The 24,998-nt window shown below is 40.7% G+C and overlaps 1 protein-coding gene across 8 annotated transcripts; it reads right to left on the bottom strand.

The window, feature by feature from the left end:
• Nucleotides 1-737: 737 nt before the first annotated feature.
• LOC127367879 (cytosolic 5'-nucleotidase 1A-like) lies at nt 738-24,998 on the bottom strand. 8 transcript variants are annotated; one of them, XR_007885557.1, is made up of 7 exons: nt 24,802-24,998; nt 24,453-24,620; nt 19,678-19,807; nt 19,434-19,556; nt 18,344-18,534; nt 16,387-16,859; nt 738-3,300 (listed from the first exon to the last, which is right to left on the bottom strand). XR_007885557.1 is itself a non-coding variant. In XM_051408096.1 (6 exons), exons 1-6 carry the CDS (start codon nt 24,895-24,897, stop codon nt 3,382-3,384), a joined length of 1,074 nt encoding a protein of 357 aa, XP_051264056.1. In that variant the 5' UTR covers nt 24,898-24,994; the 3' UTR covers nt 738-3,381. The 8 variants fall into 8 exon arrangements, 7 of the variants coding, with proteins under 7 accessions (XP_051264056.1, XP_051264055.1, XP_051264054.1 ...); XM_051408096.1 differs by lacking the exon at nt 16,387-16,859 and having other exon boundaries at nt 738-3,747; nt 24,802-24,994; XM_051408095.1 differs by lacking the exons at nt 16,387-16,859; nt 18,344-18,534 and adding an exon at nt 4,807-4,997 and having other exon boundaries at nt 738-3,747; nt 24,802-24,992.

Below are 24,998 nucleotides of genomic sequence, written 5' to 3' on the forward strand. Positions count from 1 at the left end.
AACACGAGGCCGCGGGTTTAACAAGAAATGTTTAATCATCCTGGTGGACAATTACAGCCAAATAGCACCATCTACTGCTGAATTGTACAACAGTGGAACAGTGGTGGGGGAAAGTTCTTAGATCACTTACATAAGTAAAATTGTTATATTTAACAATATAAAAATATGAAATCAATACGATATCAATACACGTGTAGTATTTTATACTTAATATACAGGTTGGAGGTCTACTCCAGTGATTCCCACTGAATCTGAGGGTTATGAGATGATTAATTGGATATTAGCACAAAGCTGTGCTACATATATTTGTATTAATTTTTGGGACTTTTCAGCAGCCTTAAACCTTCTGCAAAGTATAGAGAGGAAATCCTTTAGTTATTATTATTAGACAACTTTTTGTAACAGGTCACAAGCCATAAAGGTTGGGAATCGCTTGCTTCAACACGATATAAATTAATTTAAATGAAGCATGATCTACATGCAATCTAGTAAAAAGTACAATATATCCCCCTGAAATACATTGGAGCGGAAGTATAAAGTAGAACATGTAAAAGTGCCTAAAAATTTTACTTAATCACTTTCAACCAATGGCAAAGACCAGCCACTGAGGTTTCTCCACATTCCTTTATTCATCCAACTACTTCATCTGCACTCAATGCACTCATTAGCTATAAAGGTTAAAGGGGCTAAAAGTTAAAAAATATAAATATAATATAAATATATAACATATAAAATCATTAAATGTTTCAAAAATGATTTTATTGTTGTCACAAGACGAATACAATCGATACAAAATACCACTTGATCTGTCATTGAGAAATATCACCAGACATGATATATGTTTCCCAATGAGTGAGTGTAACTGTGAAACTCCTCAATAATGTTTAGTTATGCATACATTTTCATATCTGTGCAATATACAGGCACATACAATGCAATCTGCAAACATATAGAACATATGTAGTTCAACCTACAATATATAAAAACACATTAGAAAAGTGTAGTAACATTGTGCTGCATGACATCCAGGTCCAATGTAAAAGCGTAAACTCGCAGAACACGAGTATAAAAGTTTGAGGGATATAAAGCGTAAATGTTTTATGCAGTTTGTGCGCATTAACAACAAAAACAGTAACAAAGAATGACAGCATCAGTGAAGCCATACACACTGTGCCCTGATATACAGCGGGTAAAATGAGTATCGAACACGTCACCATTTTTCTCAGTAAATATATTTCTAAAGGTGCTATTGACATGAAATTTTCACCAGATGTTGGTTACAACCCATGCAATCCACACATGCAAAGAAATCAAACCATATATGTCCATAAATTAAGTTGTGTGTAATAATGTGAAATGACACAGGGAAAAAGTATTGAACACGTGACGAAAGGGAGGTGCAAAAAGGCATGGAAAGCCAAGACACCAGCTGAAATCTATCAGTAATTAGAAAGCAATCCTGCCACGTGTCAGTGTAAATTAATATCAGCTGGTTCAGTCCCAACTGATGGCCTATAAAAAGGTGTCTCATTACACAAGAAACATCTCATGATGGGTAAAACCAAAGAGCTCTCTCAAGACCTTCGCAACCTTATTGTTGCAAAATATACTGATGGCATTGGTTACAGAAGGATTTCTCAACTTCTGAATGTTCCAGTGAGCACTATCCGGAAGTGGAAGGAATATCATTTCACCATAAACCGGCCACGACTAGGTGCTCCTCACAAGATTTCTGACAGAGGAGTGAAAAGAATTATCACAAGAGTTGTCCAAGAGCCAAGGACCACTTGTGGAGAGCTTCAGAAAGACCTGGAATAAGCAGGTACAACTGTTTCAAAGAAAACAATAAGTAATGCACTCAACCGCCATGGCCTGTATGCACGCTCACCTCGCAAGACTTCATTGCTGAAGAAAAAGCATGTTGAAGCGAGTTTAAAGTTTGCTGCACAACATTTAGACAAGCCTGTGAAATACTGGGAGATTATGGTCTGGTCAGATGAGACCAAAACTCAACTCTTTGGATGCCATAATACACAGCATGTTTGGAGGTCAAATGGCACTGCACATCACCCCAAAAACAACATACCAACAGTGAAGTTTGGAGGTGGGAACATCATGGTGTGGGGCTGTTTTTCAGCAATATACGGCACTGGCAAACTTCATATAACTGAAGGAAGGATGAATGGAAAAATGTACGGAGACATTCTTGATAAAAATCTGCTGCCATCTACCAGGATGATGAAGATTAAACAAGGGTGGACATTTCAGAAAGACAATGATCCCAAACACACAGCCAAGGAAACTCTCAATTGGTTTCAGAGAAAGAAAATAAAGCTGCTAGAATGGCCCAACCAATCACCTGACTTGAATCCAATAGAAAATCTATGGAAAGAACTAAAGATCAGAGTTCATAGAAGAGGCCCACGGAAACTTAAAGATATGAAGACTGTGCGGTAGAACGGGCCAAAATCACACCTGAGCAACGCATGTGACTAGTTTCTCCATACAGGAGGCGTCTTGAAGCTGTCATTACCAACAAAGGCTTTTGTACGAAATATTAAGTATAATTTCAGTAAGCGTGTTCAATACCTTTTCCTTGTGTCATTCCATTTTATTACACATAACTTTAATTTGTGAAATTATTTATTTTGGTTTCTTTGCGTATGGATTGCACCGGTTGTTACCAACATCTGGTGAAAGTTTCATGACAATAACACCTTTTTTAAAATATATTTACTGAGAAAAATGGTGATGTTTTCAATACTTATTTTACCAGGTGTATATAGCCCTTTAAAACAGATATGAATATATTACACATGCAAAATGTAATATATTGTTTTGGTTGCTATTTGTTTACCTGGCTGTTGATTTTTAAGTCTATAAAAGATCCAATGCAGGAAAAAAAACAACTACTATAGCAGAAACATTCTACCACCCTGGTCTTAGTGAACATGCCAAAGACTTATAAAAAAAAAAAAAAAGTAAAGAAACCGACTAACTCCAATGCACATATACTGATGTATATATACTGTCAATGCTCCAATGTAAGAAGAAAAAAAGAAGATAAACAGGTACACCAATAGTATGATTAAAAGGCACTGATAAGTAATGAATCTGGTGTTTCTCCTCCAAAACAGTATTAAGTGGAAATAGTGTATGGCACCTATTGTAACTCTAACTAATTGAAAATACATTCCCCCACTCATCAATAATACCCTATCCCAAAACAAAACAGCATCAAATATTTATAAAACCCTGAAAAAGTAGGAAACTTTGTAGACTGCATTACCAATTACATACCTAAATCCTATAAAAGTAGCTGTTATTTTTTTTTTATTTTATTCAACGTAGTGCATCCTTAATAGTTTAACCGTTTTTAGGTTACTCCTTTTTTGCAGGCTGCTCGATGAGTTTCCCCTTGTGGTACTTCTGTCCGATCCCGTAGGGGACATGTGCAGATATGGTCCCTAGTTCCTTGGCCCCGTCAATGTGGAACATCTGGTCGTCGAAGAAGATGTGGGGTTTTATCTTCTGCAGCAGAGGCCCTTTGGGCGCCCCGGCCAGGAAGAGAGCCTCGTCGATCTCCAGGCCCCAGCTGCGGAGAGTCTTCAGGACACGAGCCCCAGAGCTGGCAGCGCTGCGGGCCGTGACCAGGAAGGTTCGGATGGGACAGTTCATACGCTCGTTCTTGGCGTAGAATTTTCTCTGTAGTTTCCCGAGAGACTCCAGGAAACACTTTAAGGGACCCTGAAAAGAGACAAAGAATTTAATTCATTCATAAAGTTTTGAAATAAGCAACACAGGGACAGATTAAAGTGGAATCAGTGAAGGAATGAACCCAACACCAGCATCTTTATATAAATGAAATGTTTATATGTAGTTAGGATTATTTTATAATTAATAGAAAAATCTCTCTCTTCCTCTTTGTTATTCTTTCTTTACACTAGATTGATCTACACACTGGTTGCAGCACCTTTGAATCTGAAAAACTGCTCTGTGATTATGCAACTGCTTTTTGATTGAGCATATTAATAAAAGCAGTATGCAAATGAAAAGTTTAAAAACACACGCACACCAGTTCACACAAGGAGTACAGTGATGCCTAAGTTGATTTAAAATACATTTAGAGCCAGCAGAGCAGGTTCCCAAACCCTGCAGACATTTTCCACAGCCTTGCTTTGACCCCTACAGGTGTTGTTGTGATAGCTGATAAGACTGGGTGAACTCTTCTGTTCAGCTTGTGTGTTTCTTATTGCGCCTGTGGCTCCTTGACCTCTCCTGTCACATCTGTTTTATTTATGTTATCTGGGGTTTCTGCCACTGTATACAGCATGTGCAAACAGAAAATCTAAACTAATAACAGAGAAGACTTAAGAGTACTTAGCAATGGACAGTTAAAAGAAAACAAATTGATGCTGCATCATATTTTTTATTCCACATACTCGTCTTCCAACTCTTTTTCTGTGGATTCGCAGCTACAACCAATCATTAATGGGCCGTTCACATTCACATGAATCCCAGCGAGGAAATCTTTTGAGGGTGACCGCCACTTTCTAACCAAAGGGTTGAAAAGCTTCTGAAAGAGCATTTCAGCCATCAAAGCACAATAAATCTATCAGCTGAAACCCAGACTGAGGAATTTGTTTATGAGGGTAAATCTGCAGTATTCAATGAAAAGAGGAAAACTCAACAAACCTAAAAAACCTGTGCAATTTCTACAGAATGTCTCTTCACCCCTTGTTCTTTTATAAACAGTGTATTCTAGTGCCAGTGATGTTAAAGTACACAGAAACAACCATCAGTTACCTGAGCGAGAGGTTTGTTCTCAAACTCCTTCTCGTGCTCAAAGAAGGTGTCCAGGCCGTGTTTCTTGACAATAATCTCTGACTCGTCCGAGAAGAGGACGGCGTCGCCATCAAACGCCACTCTCAGCTGCGTGTCGCTCAACTGATTCTCTTTATCTGTTTCTTGCATAAACATGGTGGCTGCAGCAATGCCTGAAGGAGGGAAGGGATGGTTAAAAGCATGCTTGGGGTCAGAAATTGTTCATCTTTAAAAAGGAATATTCTGAAGGATTTCAGGACTGTAAACCTGTTGCCATCAAGGGAAGCCTGTTCTGATCATCCACTTCCTTATAAATAAATCTGGAGCCTTTAATAGGTGATGGTATACAATCAACTACTCGCTGTTATTCATTTGTATTTCAAGTCTGTCCGTGTACGGCTCAGATGAGCCTGATTTGAAATCCTGCCATGGTTGAGGCAGTGTTAGCATGTATGTGCATGAATGTGGGCTTGGATATGGATATCTGTAATTTTGAGACGCTTGAAGTGAATTTTATTATAAAATGTATAGGAGTAGTGCTGCAAATAATGATTATTTTCTGTATCAAATCTATAAATCATTTAGTTAATAAGACGTCGAAGGGTTATGGAAAAAAATGGCAAATAAAATTATAGAGAGAAATAAGTTATACCTGTATTGTTATAAAAGAATATACAAAACCTGATTGACTTATTGGTTATAGTACTAGGAGCTGTATTAGTGTTACACGATCACAGTTCCCTGGATCCCAAAGTGACATCTTCAAATACCTTATTTTGAATTTACAGTGACAGAAAACAGATAAAAAAAAAAACAGCAAATCATAAATCACATGCTGTCTTCCACCAGCTCCTTCTCGCTGCGTAGTGTGGGGTCGAGAATGAGTCACACACAAAATCAACATGCAAGTGTGGGAATATCAGTGTGGTACAAATACACCTCTAGGCTGCTGATGTACTGATGTATTTATTAAGCAGTAAAGTTGTGTGTGATAGACATCAGGGTTATAATCCAACTTACCTTCCTCGATGGCCTCTGTGACTTTCTCCGAGTCCTTGGAGAGGTAAAGGTTTGTCATGTACGCCTTTAGGTAGCCTGTGGGACTTTTTCCTCCTGTCATACAGAATCTCTCTATGGTCAGATCTGAAAAGTATAAAAGCAAGTTAGAGATGTGCTGAAGAAAGAAATCCCCATTCTAATTACACTATAACAGCTCTTCTTCATTTCTACTGTGTAATTACTGGACTGGGTGCTGTTCTTCATTATGCCTGTTGCTGCTGCAGCAGGCAAGCCACCACCGTGCTGAAACAATCAACAATGTTTGGTTTAGGGCGCAGCGTACCATAGTAATTAATGCTGTTTATGAGGCGCACTCCGACTTGGGCATGGTTGTTAGTCATTAATACGATGTCAAACAGCTCCTCGCTGTCTGGATAGAGCTCCCTCAGACGAGAGTTGACATTCATCAGCGCCTGCGTGAGAGGACAGACTGCGTTACACCAAAAGACAGGATGTTGTGTCACAGCATTCAACATGAGGTTACAACACGACCTGGAGAACATTTGAACCAGAGTTTAGTAACACGGTTTTAAAAAAGATAACTTCAGGGCATGAAAACAAGACTGAAAGAAAGGAATGTGCTTTATAAACCACAAAGGCCATCATCAGTATCACATAATGGTGTCTTATAACAGGTATATTGGTATCAGTGTGTACTTCAGCTGATAAGTAACATGATATTACAGAACAGAAATGTCAAGGATATGTTTGAGGTAGGTTAGAAGCTGACGTCAAGAAGTTTGTTTTTTAACTGGAAAATATCTCATCGCTACCTATCCTGGCCATTTTCATAATTAACAAATTTGAGGGATTTAGATAGATAGATAGATAGATAGATAGATAGATAGATAGATAGATAGATAGATAGATAGATAGATAGATAGATAGATAGATAGATAGATAGCTTTATTAATCCCACAATGGGGAAATTCACTTGTCACAGCAACATTTGAGTGAAATAAATAGGCTAGAGATATACATTTTCTATATCTTTGCAAGTTAGTGATGAACATACATGATAAATCCTAAATATCTTCAAAGTTGGTTATTAGGTACACTACAATACACCAGTCCTGCAATAAGTTCTATCTTCACAAAGGTTCAAATGTTTATTTTGTAGGCTTTAGTGAGTGGCGCTGTTGTTGTATTATAATGAGAAGTGTTTCTAATATTTTGTCCACACTGTTTATATAAATGAGTGTAGGCTAAATATAAGAAACATCTCTCATTATAGCCCCTTATAATGCAACAGCAACACAAATTACAGCTTCCAAAATGACCATCAAGTTGAATCAACACCTTTCTAAAACAGCGTCAACAAAGAGTCACAATTATAACCTTCATAAAAATGGGATTTATTACAGGACTGTTGTATTAGACTGCAATAGTTTGAGCTAGGTGTTCCTAATAAACTGGCAACTGAGTGCATATATCCATATATTGAAGCAATTATAACTTCTATACTGGTAAGTAAGGACATTTCTAGTGATTCTAGTAATTCAGAGGAATTAAACCAACACATCTGTTACTCAGTTTCAGCTAAAAAAAAAAGGGTGTTATTGTGGCATTTCTGCCATTAAGAAGCTGCTTGTGGAGAAGACAAGGAGCAATGGTGCAATGGAAATAATTAACATGTTCCAGTGAGTCATTGATCACTTTATACCCGAAATCCAGGCAGGTTTACATTTGGAGAAAGCCAAACAAAGCCTTAATCCACAGTGTCTGCTGCCAGCTGTGGTGGCAGGTCTGTATATCTCCTCACTGAGAAGTGTTGCATAACAGCTAAGATAATTTTACAGTAACAAGATGCAATCATGGTGACAATGCCCCAGAGTGGTCTGAGGAACAGCAGGTCTGCACAATCACCGGCTCTGAACATCAACCAACCTTTATGGGTTAAGTTGAACAGTAGGTTTTTCCACCTTTTCATTCTTTAAAAAAATTTAGATTTTCTTGCTGAAGACTGCTGTGATTTCATGGGTTGTATGATTGCATACCAGGAAGGAGTGAAGCGGTTTTGAACATTTGCTTTAACATGCAGTTTTTTTTGCCCTTTAGCAGAGGAGAGTCTGGATTTGTTTGTCTTTAAATGAGGAAATTATAAGTAAGTGAGGAACCACCATCATAACAGAAGTAGATGACATGACCTCCTGATATCGGACGTTTAAAGAATGAATGAACAGACAGTAAAGAAACACCTAACTTAAAGGAAGTAACCATTTTTACGATTGCAGTGGATCCGACAGTGCCAAATGCCAAATACATGACTCACTGAGGTGTGGCCTTACATGCAATATCCCTTAAATAGTCTCAGCACAAACACTAGACTCTAGATCTGGATACGGGGCTTAAAAACCAGCATGCAGAGATCACAGTCTTTGTTTTTGTAAAGCAAGTTGCTCCTGGTGTGGACTGTGTCAACAACCTGCTTTAAGCTCAATTTCAGGGACCAGACCCTGCAAATACCCTGAAGCACCCTACAAACACCCTACAAACACCCTGCAGAGACTTGCAGCAGGGCTTCAGGCCTACCTTGACGAAGGGGAAAGCAGGTCCTGGCTTCAGAGGCTCGTTTTCATGCTCCACTTGATGAGCCACATACTTCTCCAGTCCTTCTTCCTCATAGATCTTCCTCTCTGCCACCATGTTGAAGAGGGTGCGTGAGGAGACAGCGATGGTGACAGCATACCGGGGTTTGGGCTGTGAGAGGATAAATGTGCATGCAACAGTAGGTTTGTTTAGCACTTATAAAGTCACACAAAGTGTATGCAAGAAAGCATGCGCAGCTAACACACACACACACACACACACACGCTTATGGTAGTAAACTTTTTCAGGAAAACACTCACAGGTCTCGGTTTGTTTGTTTTGAGGTTGTCAAAAAAAGCTTTGGCCGCAGCCCAGTCTTTCTCCTCTCCGTTGTCTTCAGCTGGAGCCGAATTGTTTGGGTTGATTTCACTCATGTTTTTTTATAAACTTTTGGAAGTCCTAAGACTCTTTACAGACACAGAATAAAGGTGAGGCAGCTGCAGCTTGCCGAACTTTCCCGGAAATGCGCTGAGAGGAAGCTTGGTGGGCTTGTCCTCCGGCAGTGACGCACGCAGGTCTGGGCATCATTTGGTTGGGTGTGAGAGAGTTAGTGCACAGGGGGCCAGAAGTATGTGGACACCCCCTGGCATACAGTGATATTTAGACAACAGAGCTTACAACTTTGTGGCAAAACTTTGGGGAAAATGTCCTTTTTTCCCTTTTTTCAACATGATAATGCAGACAGTTGGTCCATAATGGTTCTCACAGGTTTGGTGGGTCCAGGTGTAACATCATGTAACATTATTAACACTCTTGTGGCTGAATGGGGGCAAATCACTGCAAGACTGGAGGCTGTTATAGCATTTTAAGTTTATTAATGCCAGTGGTTGGGTGGAATAAGATGTTAAACAGTTATATGTGGGTTTAATGGTGTCCACATACAGCATTATATGTGTCCAAGGTTTGAGTCAGTAATGTGGAGGTTAATGGATGTAAAGTTTATTTGTACAGAACCTTTCTTACACAGAGGAAATTCAAAATGTTTTAGAAAAAAGAAAGCTTATTTTACCTGTAGGAGAAAAATGTTGGGGTAGTAACTCAAAAAAATTTAACATATTAGTCATAACTCTCTTAAAAATGTATATAATTGCTTTACTTGTTACTCTATTCTAACAGTAATGAGTTACACTACTGGTTATATTACTTTTCTGCTACTCCCCACAAAATTGCTAATGGTGGCATCCTTCCTCCCCAAAATCCAGACTTATGATGATTAAAATCCAGTTTGTTAAAATTAAAGTAATGGAGTATTTCCATTTTCAAAACTAGTTTCCTCCACTTTTACAAAAATGAATCCAAGGATGTGATTGGATTGTCAAATCAGTAGAGGGTGACAACCAAAGTAACATTGTACCTAATTATTTTTTGAGGGAGTATTATTAGTAATTAGTTACACTGCTAGTTACTGGGGAAAGGAATATTGTTACTGTAATATTATTTCTAGTAATGAGTTACTGCCCAACACTGATGACCACAGACACTGACATTAAGTATACAATAGGGGTATTATTATTTAATCTGCAACAGCTGTAAGAAATAATAATAATATAATAACAGTGGCTTAAAATTGTTATCTGATGTTTATAGATGAATACATTTACATATCATGTGAAAACAGCTGCTTATCATGTAAAGTCAACACTGTTATTCCCCAATCTCGTCTGGTAGTGATACTTTAAAAGACATCATTGACATAATCAGAGAGGTCACCAACTTAAATCTAAAATTCAGTTGGGACACAAAATTGATCTGAAGGTCTCACTTTGTTTGTAAAACCAACACTGTTTATTCTGGGACTGCTACAACCTGACATCCATTAAATAAGAAAAACACAAATATAAATATATTCACATTGGAAACATCAGTTAGTTACTTTAAGAAATCTTGCAAGATGAGGAAGAAATGTATTATTGTCTTTATTCTGTTATTCAATACACAATTTATTTGAAACTTTCTACATAAAGTCTTTACCTGAAATACTTTAGATATATATATATATATATATATATATATATATATATATATATATATAAAGTTATGACTGAGGTTTTTCTTTTAGTTTTGTGTATATGTTACCTAAGGATGTCATATTTTGATATCGGTTTGAAATGTTTGGTATGTACATAACTGCACAACAAATATAATGATTCATGATAGATATGGATGTGCCTTTATACTTGAATTAATTAATTTTGTTACGTTGCCTCACCAGATAAGGCACATTGCAATTGTGCACTATTATTTGTAGCCTATTCAATTCAATTAAATATTTCATTACATGAGGACGCCGTTTTAAAAATCACAAGTCACATTCATCGATTTTAATCCAGTTTATTTTCTGTAACATCCCAATCAGGGACGGCTGGTATATATGGGCTAACAGGGCTAAAAATGAAAAACTATTATTAAAAACCTTAGAACATATTGTTTTAACTTTTGGTAGAACCTAGAGCAGCAACAGCACCAAAAAATGACACAAAAAAACCCCAGGATATATGATATAGCTTGGGTGTACAAAAGGCTTTTATTTTGAAGGTGCGTTTAGGAGAAGTGACGAATTACGACGCACCTCGTTATCTCTCGTGTGTGTGTTTTCCGCCGATAGGTAACGGATGTCCGTTGTTTAACATTGTTTATAAGTATAATGTGAATGCTGATGTTTGAGTGGTTAGCAGTCGGTAACTTGACGTAGTTCAGGTGGTTAATTGCTCAGCAGGGGGCCGACATGTGCCATCGTTTATTTAATACCCGGTTTAGCCAGTAGATGGCGCTATTGGACCAGTTAACATATTATTATGGTTAATATGTATTTCTGTTGGCTTATTTATGTCATTATTATTGTTGCACATGTACAGGAGAGTTGTATATATTTTCCTGCGTATGTAAGCACATTTATTATTATGGAGATGATGATTTATAATGTGATTTATTATTATTATTATTATTATTATTATTATTATTATTATTATTATTATTTTTCCAGAACTGTGACAACACTGAGTGTTCAATAAATCACCGCAGTCATCAGATCTGCCGGCAAAGAAGACATACCGCATCTTGTTTGCTGTATAACCCTAAACGAGCTAGCATTAGTCCTTCCCACGCTAAATTCATTCAGCCCAAGCATTTTTTTTTGTTTTAAGGGGGTCAGAAACCCCCCTTCATATGCTGCCCAAAGGCTGACAGTGACCTTCGACCAATCACAGCGCAGTAGCAACAGTACAGTGAGGCTAGTTCGTAGAAGAACATGGAGAGCGGGAAGTGAGAAACTGTAGTAATGGCGGGCGTTAGCATGAATATGAACGAAGTGGATTATTTACTTTCTAATCAGTTTTCTTTAATGTCTTTGGAGGAAGAATTTGAAGTGGAGAGATTGGGGACACATCATCCAAACGTTTTACAATTAACACAAAAGGACAAACGACAAAATCGTAACTTTTGTGTTACGTGGTTTCAGCAAAAGGACTGGCTAACGGCAAGTGTAGCTAGGAAATCACTTTTCTGTTTCCCATGTTTGCTGTTTGGAGGAGATTCTTGGACCCAACAAGGAATTGTGGATTTGAAACATTTATTCGACAAAATTAGGAAACATGGATGCAGCATGAGCCACATTGGAAATGCTGTAAAGCTGTCGTTGCTGGGTAAAGTGAACATCGCCTGTCAGCTTAATGAGGGTCACTGCACCGCTGTACAGAGACACAACGAGCTGGTAAAGAAAAACAGGCATTCACTATCACCGATTGTGGACTGTATTACATTTTGTGGGGGACACGAGCTTGCCCTGCGGGGTTCAGACGAATCTCCCACTTCACTCCAGCGGGGCGTGTTTCTGGACCTCGTCGACCTGTTCTCTTTTTTAGACAGCCAGTTAGCCGATCACCTGTCAAACACACAGGTTGCAAAGTACACGTCCAAGACCAGCCAAAATGAGGTGCTTGACTGTATGTTAGAGATTTATGGACAAAAACTGGCGGTTGAAACATCCCAGGCATCTTTTGTGGCTGTGCAAGCTGACGAGACAACAGATGTGGCCTGTGTAAGCCAGTGCGTGATTGTGCTAAGGTACATCACTGAAGCGTCCATGGTGGTGGACAGATTCCTCACTTTCTCCCCGTTAGTGGACAGAACTGTGGCGGGACTAGAAACACTGCTGCAGGAGAAGCTGAGAACAGACTGATCACACACACACACAGTGGCGTGCACAAGGGGGGGGGCAGGGGGGGAGGTCGCCCCCCTCGTGGCCCAATTGTTGAAAAACGCGTGCTAAAGTGCCCTCTACAGTGGTGAGGACGTGCTATATGTGCCCTTTTTTTTCTTTCCACCCCTGCCCATCAAAAAGTCTGTGCACGCCACTGCACACACATATGACGGGGCAGCTGTAATGAGCGGCGCATCATCCGGCCTACAGGCCAGGTTAATGGAAACGTTGCCTCACGCGAACTGTGTGCACTGCTATGCCCACCAGTTAAACCTCCTCATGCAACAGGCCTGCTCATCTCACACACCCGTCAGAATATTTTTTGCCAACGTCTCAGCTTTTGCGACGTTTTTCCCCAAGAGAACTGCAGTTCTGGATGAAGTGTGTGGCAGGAGGATCCCAGCGTCAGGACAGACAAGGTGGAACTTTAAAAGCCGCACCGTCCACACCGTGTTTGACCATCAGGACACTTTAAAAGTGTGTTTTGAAAAAATACGGGATGATTAGTCTTGGGACAGCGTGTCAATCCAACAAGCGCACGGCCTGTCTGCACTTCTGGGGGACGTTAGCTTTCTTTTCTTTTTATCATTTTTCCACTCTGCCCTCATGCATGTCGATATTCTCTACAGCATTCTTCAGAAACGGACCACAGATTCACTCAAAATGAGACAGGCCCTGGAGAATTTTTTCGTGCTCCATATGAACTGAACTGAACTGAAGGACAGGCTGACCACAGACGACAATCAGCCACATCCAGATGTGGACACAGCTGCAGCCGCTGCAAAAAAAAATGTCACTGTTATATTCATAGAGCATATTTACTGTACAAGTTAATTTAAAGTATGAACGATGAGGGCAGTGGGGGTCATATCGCGCAGCCCTTAATTACAGTGTGATCATCACGGTCATCACGGTGATGGCGGAGACAAATGTAGGAGAGTGGGCGGGGTTAAACGTTTAACTCCACCCACATTGAGGTCTGCGGGTCTGCAGTCACTCTTGCATGGGATAAGACCTTCGCGTATGGATAAGGTTGGGAAAAGGCGAAAGGAATGTCTCAAATTTACATAAGTGGAAGCAGGGATGAATGTGTGTGTTGGATGATCTGCAAACGCAGATTCAACACTTCACACACGGAACGTAGGAGTCGCAAATGAAATTTCAAGACAGATGCACATGTGAGACGTGATATATTTTTACAAATTGGTATGATTTAATTTGTAAGTTTCCAAACATTTGAATAAATCATTACACCTTTGAGCAAATACCAATTTACAAGTCACGAATGTTAAATTTGCGATTGCAAATTATATCATACGCGTGGATTGAGGTGTTTGCATATACAAATAATATTGAGACATATCTCTCTCCATAGCACAGTGCTGTGACGTAATGGTCGAGCAGTCAAAGGCTCGCTTTGAGAAAGCCAGGCACTTGATGTCTTTCGAACTGATTGACCCTAAACTCTTTCCGCTGTAAGAACACTTTCCAGCAGAAGCAGCTGGACATTGCATGTGAACATTACCCAGTGATCTGCAGACAGAAACTGAAAGGTGAGCTGATGGTGATGTAGAGCAGTGTGGAGTTTGCGGGCCTAATGTCCGCAATGTCACTGTTGAGGATGCCGACTGAGAACAATCTTCAGAGCACTTTTTCTGAAACACTGAAAGTAACACAAATTGCTATCACAACCCCCATGAAATCTGCAGAGTCAGAGAAGTGTTTCAGTACACTGAAGAGGATAAAATCCTTTCTTAGAAGTAGAATGGGACAGGGCAGGCTAAACGCACTGGCTATGCTGTCCATCGAGCGGGACTTCATCAAAAAATCAGCGGACTTTAATGGTAATTGGCCTGTTTGCGTCACAGAAAGGCCGCCGATGTGAGCTGCTCTTTAAATAAGGTAGGCCTAAGCTCTCAAACAAATATTGTTATTTTTGCTTTGGTTTTGTAAATAGTTTTACTTCTTTAAACATGAGCTCCCTCTTGTGGCTTCTTCCACTATGTGCATGTAAGATGAGAATGGATCTCCATCAGTTGAGGTTGGCCAGACACTGACATCAAGGTTTAATGACAGGACAGATCTGCCCAAAGATACACGGCTGTAGTTTCACCTCCACTGGTGAACTTTCACAAGGAAGTGACTCCTTGCCAAACACAAGGTTGTGGGCTTAACAAGAAATGTTTAATCATCCTGGTGGACAATTGCAGCCAAATAGCACCATCTACTGCTGAAATGTACAAAGAACAGTGCTGGGGAAAGTTCTTATATCATTTACATAAGTAAAATTATTATATTTAACAATATAAAAATATGAAATCAATACGATATCAATACACGTGTAGTATTTTATACTTAATATACAGGTTGGAGGTCTACTCCAGTGATTCCCAAGCTAGAGGTCTGGGCCCCTCCCAACATGAATCTGAGGGCTATGAGATGATTAATGGGATAGAAGCTGTGCTGCATATATTTGGATTCATTTTTAGGACTTTTCAGCAGCCTTAAAACATCTGCAAAATATAGCGAGGAAATCTTTTTTATTATTATTAGACACAACTTTTTGTAACAGGTCACAAGCCATAAAGGTTGGGAGTCACTTGTTTTAACATGATATCATTTTTTGATCTACATGCAATCTAGTGGAGTAAAAAGTATAATATATCCCCCTGGAACACATTGTAGTAGAAGTATAAAGTAGAACTCATGTAAAATAACCTAAAAATTTTACTTAATTACTTAATTACTTAATTGTGGCTCAGAGGCAGAGGGGGTCGTCCCCTAATCGGAAGGTTGTTGGTTCAATCCCTGGCTCCTGGTGCCTTGAGCAAGATACTGAACCCCGAATTGCTCCCGATGCCATGCATCACTGTGTGAATGTGTATGAATGAGTTAGTTTCTGTTCGATGGACTTTGCCATCACTGAGTGAATGTGTGTGAAAGGGTGAATATGCCACGTAGTGTAAAAGTGCTTTGAGTGGTCGGAAGACTAAAAAGGCGCTATACAAGTACAATACATTCCTTTATTCATCCAACTACTTACTCTGCACTCAATGCACTCATTAGCTATAAAGGTTAAAGGGGCTAAAAGTTAGAAAATACAAATAGCATATAATATATAACATATAAAATCATTAAATGTTTCATAATGTTTTATGCAGTTTGTGCGCATTAACAACAAAAACAGTAATAAAGAATGACAGCATCAGTGTTCGTTATAAGCCATACACATTTTGCCCTGATAGATAACCCTATATAACTAATATGAATATGTTACACATGCAAAATGTGTAATATATTGTTTTGGTTGCTATTTTTGTTTTACCTGGCTGTTGATTTTTAAGTCTATGAAAGATCCAATGCAGAAAAAAACAACAACTACTATAGCAGAAACATTCTACCACCCTGGTCTTAGTGAACATGCCAAAGACTTATAACCCAATATATATATATATATATATACTGTCAATGTAAAAAAAAAGATAAACAGGTACACCAATAGTATGATTAAAAGGCACTGATAAGTAATGGATCTGGTGTTTCTCCTCCAAAACAGTATTAAGTGGAAATAGTGTATGGCACCAATTGTAACTCTAACTAATTGAAAATACATTCCCCCACTCATCAATAATACCCTATCCCAAAACAAAACCGCATCAAATATTTATAAAACCCTGAAAAAGGAAACTTTGAAGACTGCATTACCAATTACATACCTATATCCTATAAAAGTAGCTGTTATTTTTTTATTTTCCCTGAACACAATATTTTATTTTGTCGGAAATCAACGTAGTGCATCCTTAATAGTTTAACCGTTTTTAGGTTACTCCTTTTTTGCAGGCTGCTCGATGAGTTTCCCGTCATGGTACTTCTGTCCGATCCCGTAGGGGACATGTGCAGATATGGTTCCTAGTTCCTTGGCCCCGTCAATGTGGGACATCTGGTCGTCGAAGAAGATGTGGGGTTTTATCTGCTGCAGCAGAGGCCCTTTGGGCGCCCCGGCCAGGAAGAGAGCCTCGTCGATCTCCAGGCCCCAGCTGCGGAGAGTCTTCAGGACACGAGCCCCAGAGCTGTCAGCACTGCGGGCCGTGACCAGGAAGGTTCGGATGGGACAGTTCATACGCTCGTTCTTGGCGTAGAATTTTCTCTGGAATTTCCCGAGAGACTCCAGGAAACACATTAAGGGACCCTGAAAAGAGACAAAGAATTTAATTAATTCATAAAGTTTTGAAATAAGCAACACAGGGACAGATTAAAGTGGAATCGGTCCCGACACCAGCATCTTTATATAAATGAAATGTGTATATGTAGTTAGGATTATTTTTTAATTATTAATAGAAAAATCTCTCTCTTCCTCTTTATTATTGTTTTTGTTACATTAGATTAATCTTACACACTGGTTGCAGCACCTTTGAATCTGAAAAACTGCTCTATGATTATGCAACTGCTTTTTGATTGAGCATATTAATAAAAGCAGTATGCAAATAAAGAGTTAAAAACACACACACACACACACACACACACACACACACCAGGTCAAACAAGGACAACAGTGATGCCTGAGTTGATTTAAAATACATTTAGAGTCAGCAGAGCAGGTTCCCAAACCCTGCAGACATTTTCCACAGCCTTGCTTTGACCCATACAGGTGTTGTTGTGATAGCTGATAAGACTGGGTGAACTCTTCTTGTAACTGCCCCTGTCGCCAGTTTATTTTCTGTATTAGCACTTTTTATTATTTTGTTTCTTCTGAATTGTATGTTTACAGCAAGACGGAACTAATTATTTGTTCCGCCCGAGTGTTTCACCCGAGTGCCTTTTTAGCCACCCACCGAGGAAACTTTACCGCGAAAGAGACTGCCTTTTCCACTGTGGTAGTGTTTAAGTACATAAGTTTACAAAGAAAATAGACAGAAGAAGAGACAGGAGATTTAAAAGGATGTTTAGCACCTCTTTGTGATAAGCAGCAATGAGTTCTCACGGGTTGACCAGCATTAAAGCCCTGTATTCTAATCAAGACCTCTTGCTTAATGCCTGTCACTGGAGGAGCTACACTTCTGTTCAGCTTGTGTGTTTCTTATTGCGCCTGTGGCTCCTTGACCTCTTCTGTCACATCTGTTTTATTTATGTTATCTGGGGTTTCTGCCACTGTATACAGCATGTGCAAACAGAAAATCTAAACCAATAACAGAGAAGACTTAAGAGTACTTAGCAATGGACAGTTAAAAGAAAACAAATTGATGCTGCATCATATTTTTTATTCCACATACTCGTCTTCCTTTTCAAAACCCGCCGCCTACATTACCCCTCAGAGATTTGGGTGTGTTATGCTCGTAAAAACAACTCTTTTTCTGTGGATTCGCAGCTACAACCAATCATTAATGGGCCGTTCACATTCACATGAATCCCAGCGAGGAAATCTTTTGAGGGTGACCACCACTTTCAGCCTTTCATTTTCAGCCATCAAAGCACAATAAATCTATCAGCTGAAACCCAGACTGAGGAATTTGTTTATGAGGGTAAATCTGCAGTATTCAATGAAAAGAGGAAAACTCAACAAACCTAAAAAACCTGTGCAATTTCTACAGAATGTCACTTCACCCCTTGTTCTTTTATATACAGTGTATTCTAGTGCCAGTGATGTTAAAGTACACAGAAACAACCATCAGTTACCTGAGCGAGAGGTTTGTTCTCAAACTCCTTCTCGTTCTCTAAGAAGGCTTCCAGGCCGTGTTGCTTGAAAATGATCTCTGACTCGTCCGAGAAGAGGACGGCGTCGCCATCAAACGCCACTCTCAGCTGCGTGTTGCTCAACTGGTTCTCTTTATCTGTTTCTTGCATAAACATGGTGGCTGCAGCAATGCCTGAAGGAGGGAAGGGATGGTTAAAAGCATGCTTGGGGTCAGAAATTGTTCATCTTTAAAAAGGAATATTCTGAAGGATTTCAGGACTGTAAACCTGTTGCCATCAAGGGAAGCCTGCTCTGATCATCCACTTCCTCATAAATAAATCTGGAGCCTTTAATAGGTGATGGTATACAATCAACTACTCGCTGTTATTCATTTGTATTTCAAGTCTGTCCGTTTACGGGTCAGATGAGCCTGATTTGAAATCCTGCCATGGTTGAGGCAGTGTTAGCATGCATCACGTGTATGTGCATGAATGTGGGCTTGGATATGGATATCTGTAATTTTGAGACGCTTGAAGTGAATTTTATTATAAAATGTATAGGAGTAGTGCTGCAAATAATGATTATTTTCTGTATCAAATTTATAAATAAATATATAAATATATAAATCATTTAGTTAATAAGACATGGAAGGGTTATGGAGAAAAATGGCAAATAAAAATAAATTATAGAGAGAAATAAGTTATACCTGTATTGTTATAAATATTGATTGACTTATTGGTTACAGTACTAAGAGCTGTATTATAAAGTGTTACATGATCACAGTTCCCTGGATCCCAAAGTGACATCTTCAAATACCATATTTTTAATTTACAGTGAAAGCAGCAAATCATCACATTTAAGAAGCTAGACAGGGAGCCATGAATCGCATGCTGTCTTCAACCAGCTCCTTCTCGCTGCGTAGTGTGGGGTCAAGAATGAGTCACACACAAAATCAACATGCAAGTGTGTGAATATCAGTGTGGTACCAATACACCTATAGGCTGCTGATGTACTGATGTATTTATTAAACAGTAAAGTTAGTTTTTTTTTTAAGTGGTGTGTGATAGAAATCAGGGTTATAATCCAACTTACCTTCCTTGATGGCCTCTATGACTTTCTCCGAGTCCTTGGAGAGGTAAAGGTTTGTCATGTACGCCTTTAGGTAGCCTGTGGGACTTTTCCCTCCTGTCGCACAGATTCTCTCTATGGTCAGATCTGAAAAGTATAGAAGCAAGTTGGAGATGTGCTGAAGAAAGAAATCCCCATTCTAAATGCAGCAGGCATGCCGCCACCTTGCTGAAACAATCAACAATGTTTGGTTTAGGGCGCAGCGTACCATAGTAATTAATGCTGTTTATGAGGCGCACTCCGACTTGGGCATGGTTGTTAGTCATTAATACGATGTCAAACAGCTCCTTGCTGTCTGGATAGAGCTCCCTCAGACGAGAGTTGACATTCATCAGCGCCTGCGTGAGAGGACAGACTGCGTTACACCAAAAGACAGGATGTTGTGTCAGAGCATTCAACATGAGGTTACAACACGACCTGGAGAACATTTGAACCACAGTTTAGTAACACGGAAAACAAGACTGAAAGAAAGGAATGTGCTTTATAAACCACAAAGGCCATCATCAGTATCACATAATGGTGTCTTATAACAGGTATATTGGTATCAGTGTGTACTTCAGCTGATAAGTAACATGATATTACAGAACAGAAATGTCAAGGATATGTTTGAGGTAGGTTAGAAGCTGACGTCAAGAAGTTTGTTTTTTAACTGGAAAATATCCCATCGCTACCTATCCTGGCCATTTTCATAATTAACAAATTTGAGGGATTTAGATAGATAGATAGATAGATAGATAGATAGATAGATAGATAGATAGATAGATAGATAGATAGATAGATAGATAGATAGATAAATTAGTGATGAACATACATGATAAATCCTAAATATCTTCAAAGTTGGTTATTAGGTACACTACAATACACCAGTCCTGCAATAAGTTCTATCTTCACAGAGGTTAAAATGTTCATTTTGTAGAGGTGCCTGGTTAGCTCAGTCGGTAGAGCTGGCAAACCAACCAAAGTTGAGTCCTTGCTGCAGCGGCCCAGGGTTCGAATCCGACCTGAGGCCCTTTGCTGCATGTCATCCCCTCTCTCTGCCCCCCTTTCCTGTCTGTCTTCAGCTGTCACTATCATGAAGGCAATAAAAAGCCCCAAAAATAAAAAAGTTTATTTTGTAGGCTCTAGTGAGTGGCGTAAGTGTTTCTAATACTTGTCCACACTGTTTATATAAATGAGTGTGGGCTAAATATAAGAAACATCTCTCATTATAGCCCCTTATAATTCAACAGCGGAGGACCCAAAACTTCCCTTTCCCTGGCCACATCGGCCAACTCTGACTGGGTGATCCCGAGACGTTCCCAGGCCAATGTGGAGATATAATCTCTCCACCTGATCCTCGGTCTGCACCGTGGCCTCCTCCCAGCTGGGAGCACCCTCCTGAGCTAACCCATTTCGGCCGCTTGTGACCACAATCTCATTCTTTCGGTCATGACCCATCGCTCATGACCATAGGTGAGGGTAGGACGAAAGATTGACCGGTAGATCGAGAGCTTCGCCTTTCGGCTCAACTCTCTTTCCGTGACAACAGTGCGATAAAGGGACTGCAAAACCCTGCTGCCCCGATTCTCAGGCCAATCTCCTGCTCCATTCTACCCCTGAGGTACTTGAACTCCTTCACTTGGGGTAAGGACTCACTCCCTACCCTGAGTAGACAATCCACCGGTTTCCTGCTAAGAACCATGGCCTCCGATTTAGAGGTGCTGATCCTCATCCCAGCTGCCTGACACTCAGCTGCGAACCCATCCAGTGAGTGCTGAAGGTCACAGGCCGATGATGCCAATGTAATCCTCAGCCCACCGAACTGCAACCCCCCCCCTGACAAAGTGCAGCCCTTGCGGAGGCCAACACCCACTGGAAACGAGTCCGACTTACGACCAAGAATCCGGACACAACTCTTGCTTTGGAAATACAGGGATTGGATGGCCCTGAGAAGTGACCCCCTCACCTCATAATCCCGCAGCACTTCCCACAGGATATTCTGGGGAACCTGGTCATATGCCTTCTCCAAATCCACAAAGCACATGTAGACCGGATGGGTATATTCCCAGGCCCCTTCCAGGAAACCTGCGAGAGTGAAGAGTTGGTCTGTTGTTCCACGACCAGGACAGAACCCGCACCGTTCCTTTTCGATCAGAAGTTCAACAATCAACCGAACCCTCCTTTCCAGCACCCTAGCCTAAACTTTCCCAGGGAGGCTGAGTAGTGTGATGTCTCTGTAGTTTGCACTGGTCCCCCTTTTTAAATAGGGGAACCAAGACAGCCCCTAAACACCCCGAGCCTTCACCATTTCTGGGCGAATCTCATCAATCCCTGGGGCTTTGCCACTGTGGACTTGTTTGACTACCTCAGTGACCTCCCGTAGGGAAATTGATGTAGATCTCCCATCATCCTCCAGCCCTGCCTCTATCACAGAGGGCTGGTTTGTTGGACTAGTCGGGTTCAGGAGTTCCCCAAAGTGTTCTTTCCACCGCCCAATTACCTCCTCAGTTAAGGTCAGCAGCGTCCCATCCCCGCTGTACACAGCTTGAATGGTTCCCCGCTTCCCCCTCCTGAGGTGTCGGACGGTTCTCCAGAAGCGCCTGGGTGCCGTCTGAAAATCCTTCTCCATGAATTCTCCAAACTCCTCCCACACCCGCTGTTTTGCTTCCCTCACAGCTGTTGAAGGTCTCTCGGCCAGGGGCCTCCTCCAGACGTTCCCAGTTCACCCGTACTACACGTTTGGGTATACCAGGTCTGTCCAGTGGCTTCCCCCGCCACCTAACCCAACTCACCACCAGATGGTGATCAGTTGACAGCTCCGCCCCTCTCTTTACCCGAGTGTACAACACATGCGGTCTCACGTCTGATGATACGATCACAAAATCGATCATAGACCTTTGGCCGAGGGTGCTCTGGTACCACGTACACGTATGAGCATCCCTGTGTATGAACATGGTGTTCGTTATGGACAATCCATGACTAGCACAGAAGTCCAGTAACAAAACACTGCTCGGGTTCAAATCGGGGAGGCTGTTCCTCACAATCATGCACCTTCAAGTGTCTCCATCATTGCCCACATGTGCGTTGAAGTCTCCCAGGAGAACTATGGAGTCCCGTACTGGAGCCCTATACAGGACTTCATTCAGGGTCTACAAGAAGGCTGAATACTCTGCACTGCACACCCCACACCCATTGGTGGCTCCAGAGTTTTTCTGTTGCAGGTGATATGGGGATGCTCAGCACATAAGAGAAGGTGCTTTGAATTTTGGGGCGTTTCATTATGGAGGTCGCATCGGACCACCCTTGGTATATATACACGCATACACGCCTGCATTAACTATACTCGTTCTGTGACTATAAGCATATATATACCTACGTAAAAGTATTCAATATAAGGGCTATAGATACAACATACATAAGCCTGCCTATGTAAACCTCTGAAAATAATATTTTACACAATTCTGTCACAGTCGAGCCCTGAATACAACGGAGCAGCAAACAGCAGCAACAGAAGGCAACCGATACTGTGTACGCTTCAGCCTAAAATGCTCAGATCACGCAATCACACAGCCAGTTACCAACACTAGTCTAATGATGAATCAGCAGTGTTCCTATTGTTGGAGCATCATAGATGTAACTATAAAGAGCCAAGATTTGTGCTTCAACCACCAAATTAATTACATTTGTAATAGCCAACAGAAGGGAAAATCATGCACTTACCATAGACATCTTCACAACAAAACAATAGGTCTGTTGCTGTGATTGAGTGCGAAGGCATCAATGATGTTGTCGCAGTCAAGGGTCCTCGTTCTCTCCGTGTTTATAGCCAAAAGTGCCAGATTACTGGTCCGAGTGTCTCCACTGCTGTTCCTCAGGTAGTTTTTTACATGGCTGGTAAACTGTGTTTATATCCATATATTGAAGCAATTATAACTTCTATACTGGTAAGTAAGGACATTTCTAGTGCAGCAAACAAAGTGTAGTCATTCAGAGGAATTAAACCAACACATCTGTTACTCAGTTTCAGCTAAAAAAAAGGGTGTTATTGTGGCATTTCTGCCATTGAGAAGCTGCTTGTAGAGAAGACAAGGAGCGATGGTGCAATGGAAATAATTAACATGTTCCAGTGAGTCATTGATCACTTTATACCCGACATTCAGGCAGGTTTACATTTGGAGAAAGCCAAACGAAGCCTTAAACCCACAGTGTCTGCTGCCAGCTGTGGTGGCAGGTCTGTATATCTCCTCACTGAGAAGTGTTGCGTAACAGCTAAGATCATTTTACAGTAACAAGATGCAATCATGGTGACAATGCCCCAGAGTGGTCTGAGGAACAGCAGGTCTGCACAATCACCGGCTCTGAACATCAACCAACCTTTATGGGAAGTTGAACAGTAGGTTTTTCCACCTTTTCGTCCTTCAAAAAATTTTGATTTTCTTGCTGAAGACTGGTATGATTTCATGGTTTGTATGATTGCATACCAGGAAGGGGTGAAGCAGTTTTGAAGGCAAAAAGCGGCTTTAACATGCAGTTTTTAATAGAAGGTTTCTGTAATTTGCCCTTTAGCAGAGGAAAGTCTGAATTTGTTTGTCTTAAAATTAGGAAATTATAAGTCAGTGAGGAACCTCCATCATAGCAGAAGTAGATGACATGACCTCCTGATATCAGCCTAACTTAAAGGAAGTAACACTTTTTACGATTGCAGTGGATCCGACAGTGCCAAATGCCAAATACATGACTCACTGAGGTGTGGCCTTACATGCAATATCCCTTAAAAAGTCTCAGCACAAAAACTAGACTCGAGATCTGGATACAGGGCTTAAAAACCAGCATGCAGAGATCACAGTCTTTGTTTTTGTAAAGCAAGTTGCTCCTGGTGTGGACTGTGTCAACAACCTGCTTTAAGCTCAATTTCATGGATCAGACCCTGCAAACACCCTGCAAACACCCTGCAAACACCCTACAAACACCCTGTAGAGACTTGCAGCAGGGCTTCAGGCCTACCTTGACGAAGGGGAAAGCAGGTCCTGGCTTCAGAGGCTTGTTTTCATGCTCCACCTGATGAGCCACATACTTCTCCAGTCCTTCTTCCTCATAGATCTTCCTCTCTGCCACCATGTTGAAGAGGGTGCGTGAGGAGACAGCGATGGTGACAGCATACCGGGGTTTGGGCTGTGAGAGGATGAAAAAAAACATTAAATGTGCATGCAACAGTAGGTTTGTTTAGCACTTATAAAGCCACACAAAGTGTATGCAAGAAAGTATGCGCAGCTAACACCCCCACACACACACCCACACACACACACACACACACACAGCTTATGGTAGTAAACTTTTTCAGGAAAATACTCACAGGTCTCGTTTTGTTTGCAGCTTTGGCCGCAGCACAGTCTTTCTCCTCTCCATTGTTTTCAACTGGAGCCCAACCGTTTGGGTTGATTTCAGTCATGTTTTATAAACGTTTGTAAGTCCTAAGACTCTTTATAGACACAGAATAATCGGAGGCAGCTTCAGCTTGGTGAACTGATCCCGGAAATGCGAGAGATAGCC

Source organism: Dicentrarchus labrax, unplaced genomic scaffold (assembly GCF_905237075.1).
Source record: "Dicentrarchus labrax unplaced genomic scaffold, dlabrax2021, whole genome shotgun sequence".
Classification (NCBI taxonomy): domain Eukaryota; kingdom Metazoa; phylum Chordata; class Actinopteri; family Moronidae; genus Dicentrarchus; species Dicentrarchus labrax.

Excerpts from the sequence above, each read along its gene's own strand:
- LOC127367879 (XM_051408091.1), bottom strand. The coding sequence starts at position 8,846 with ATGAGTGAAATCAACCCAAACAATTCGGCTCCAGCTGAAGACAACGGA. Across the intron at positions 8,584-8,732 it reads AAACAAACAAACCGAGACCT|CCCAAACCCCGGTATGCTGT; the intron begins GTGAGTGTTTTC and ends ATCCTCTCACAG. Across the intron at positions 5,968-6,166 it reads AAACAGCATTAATTACTATG|ATCTGACCATAGAGAGATTC; the intron begins GTACGCTGCGCC and ends TATACTTTTCAG.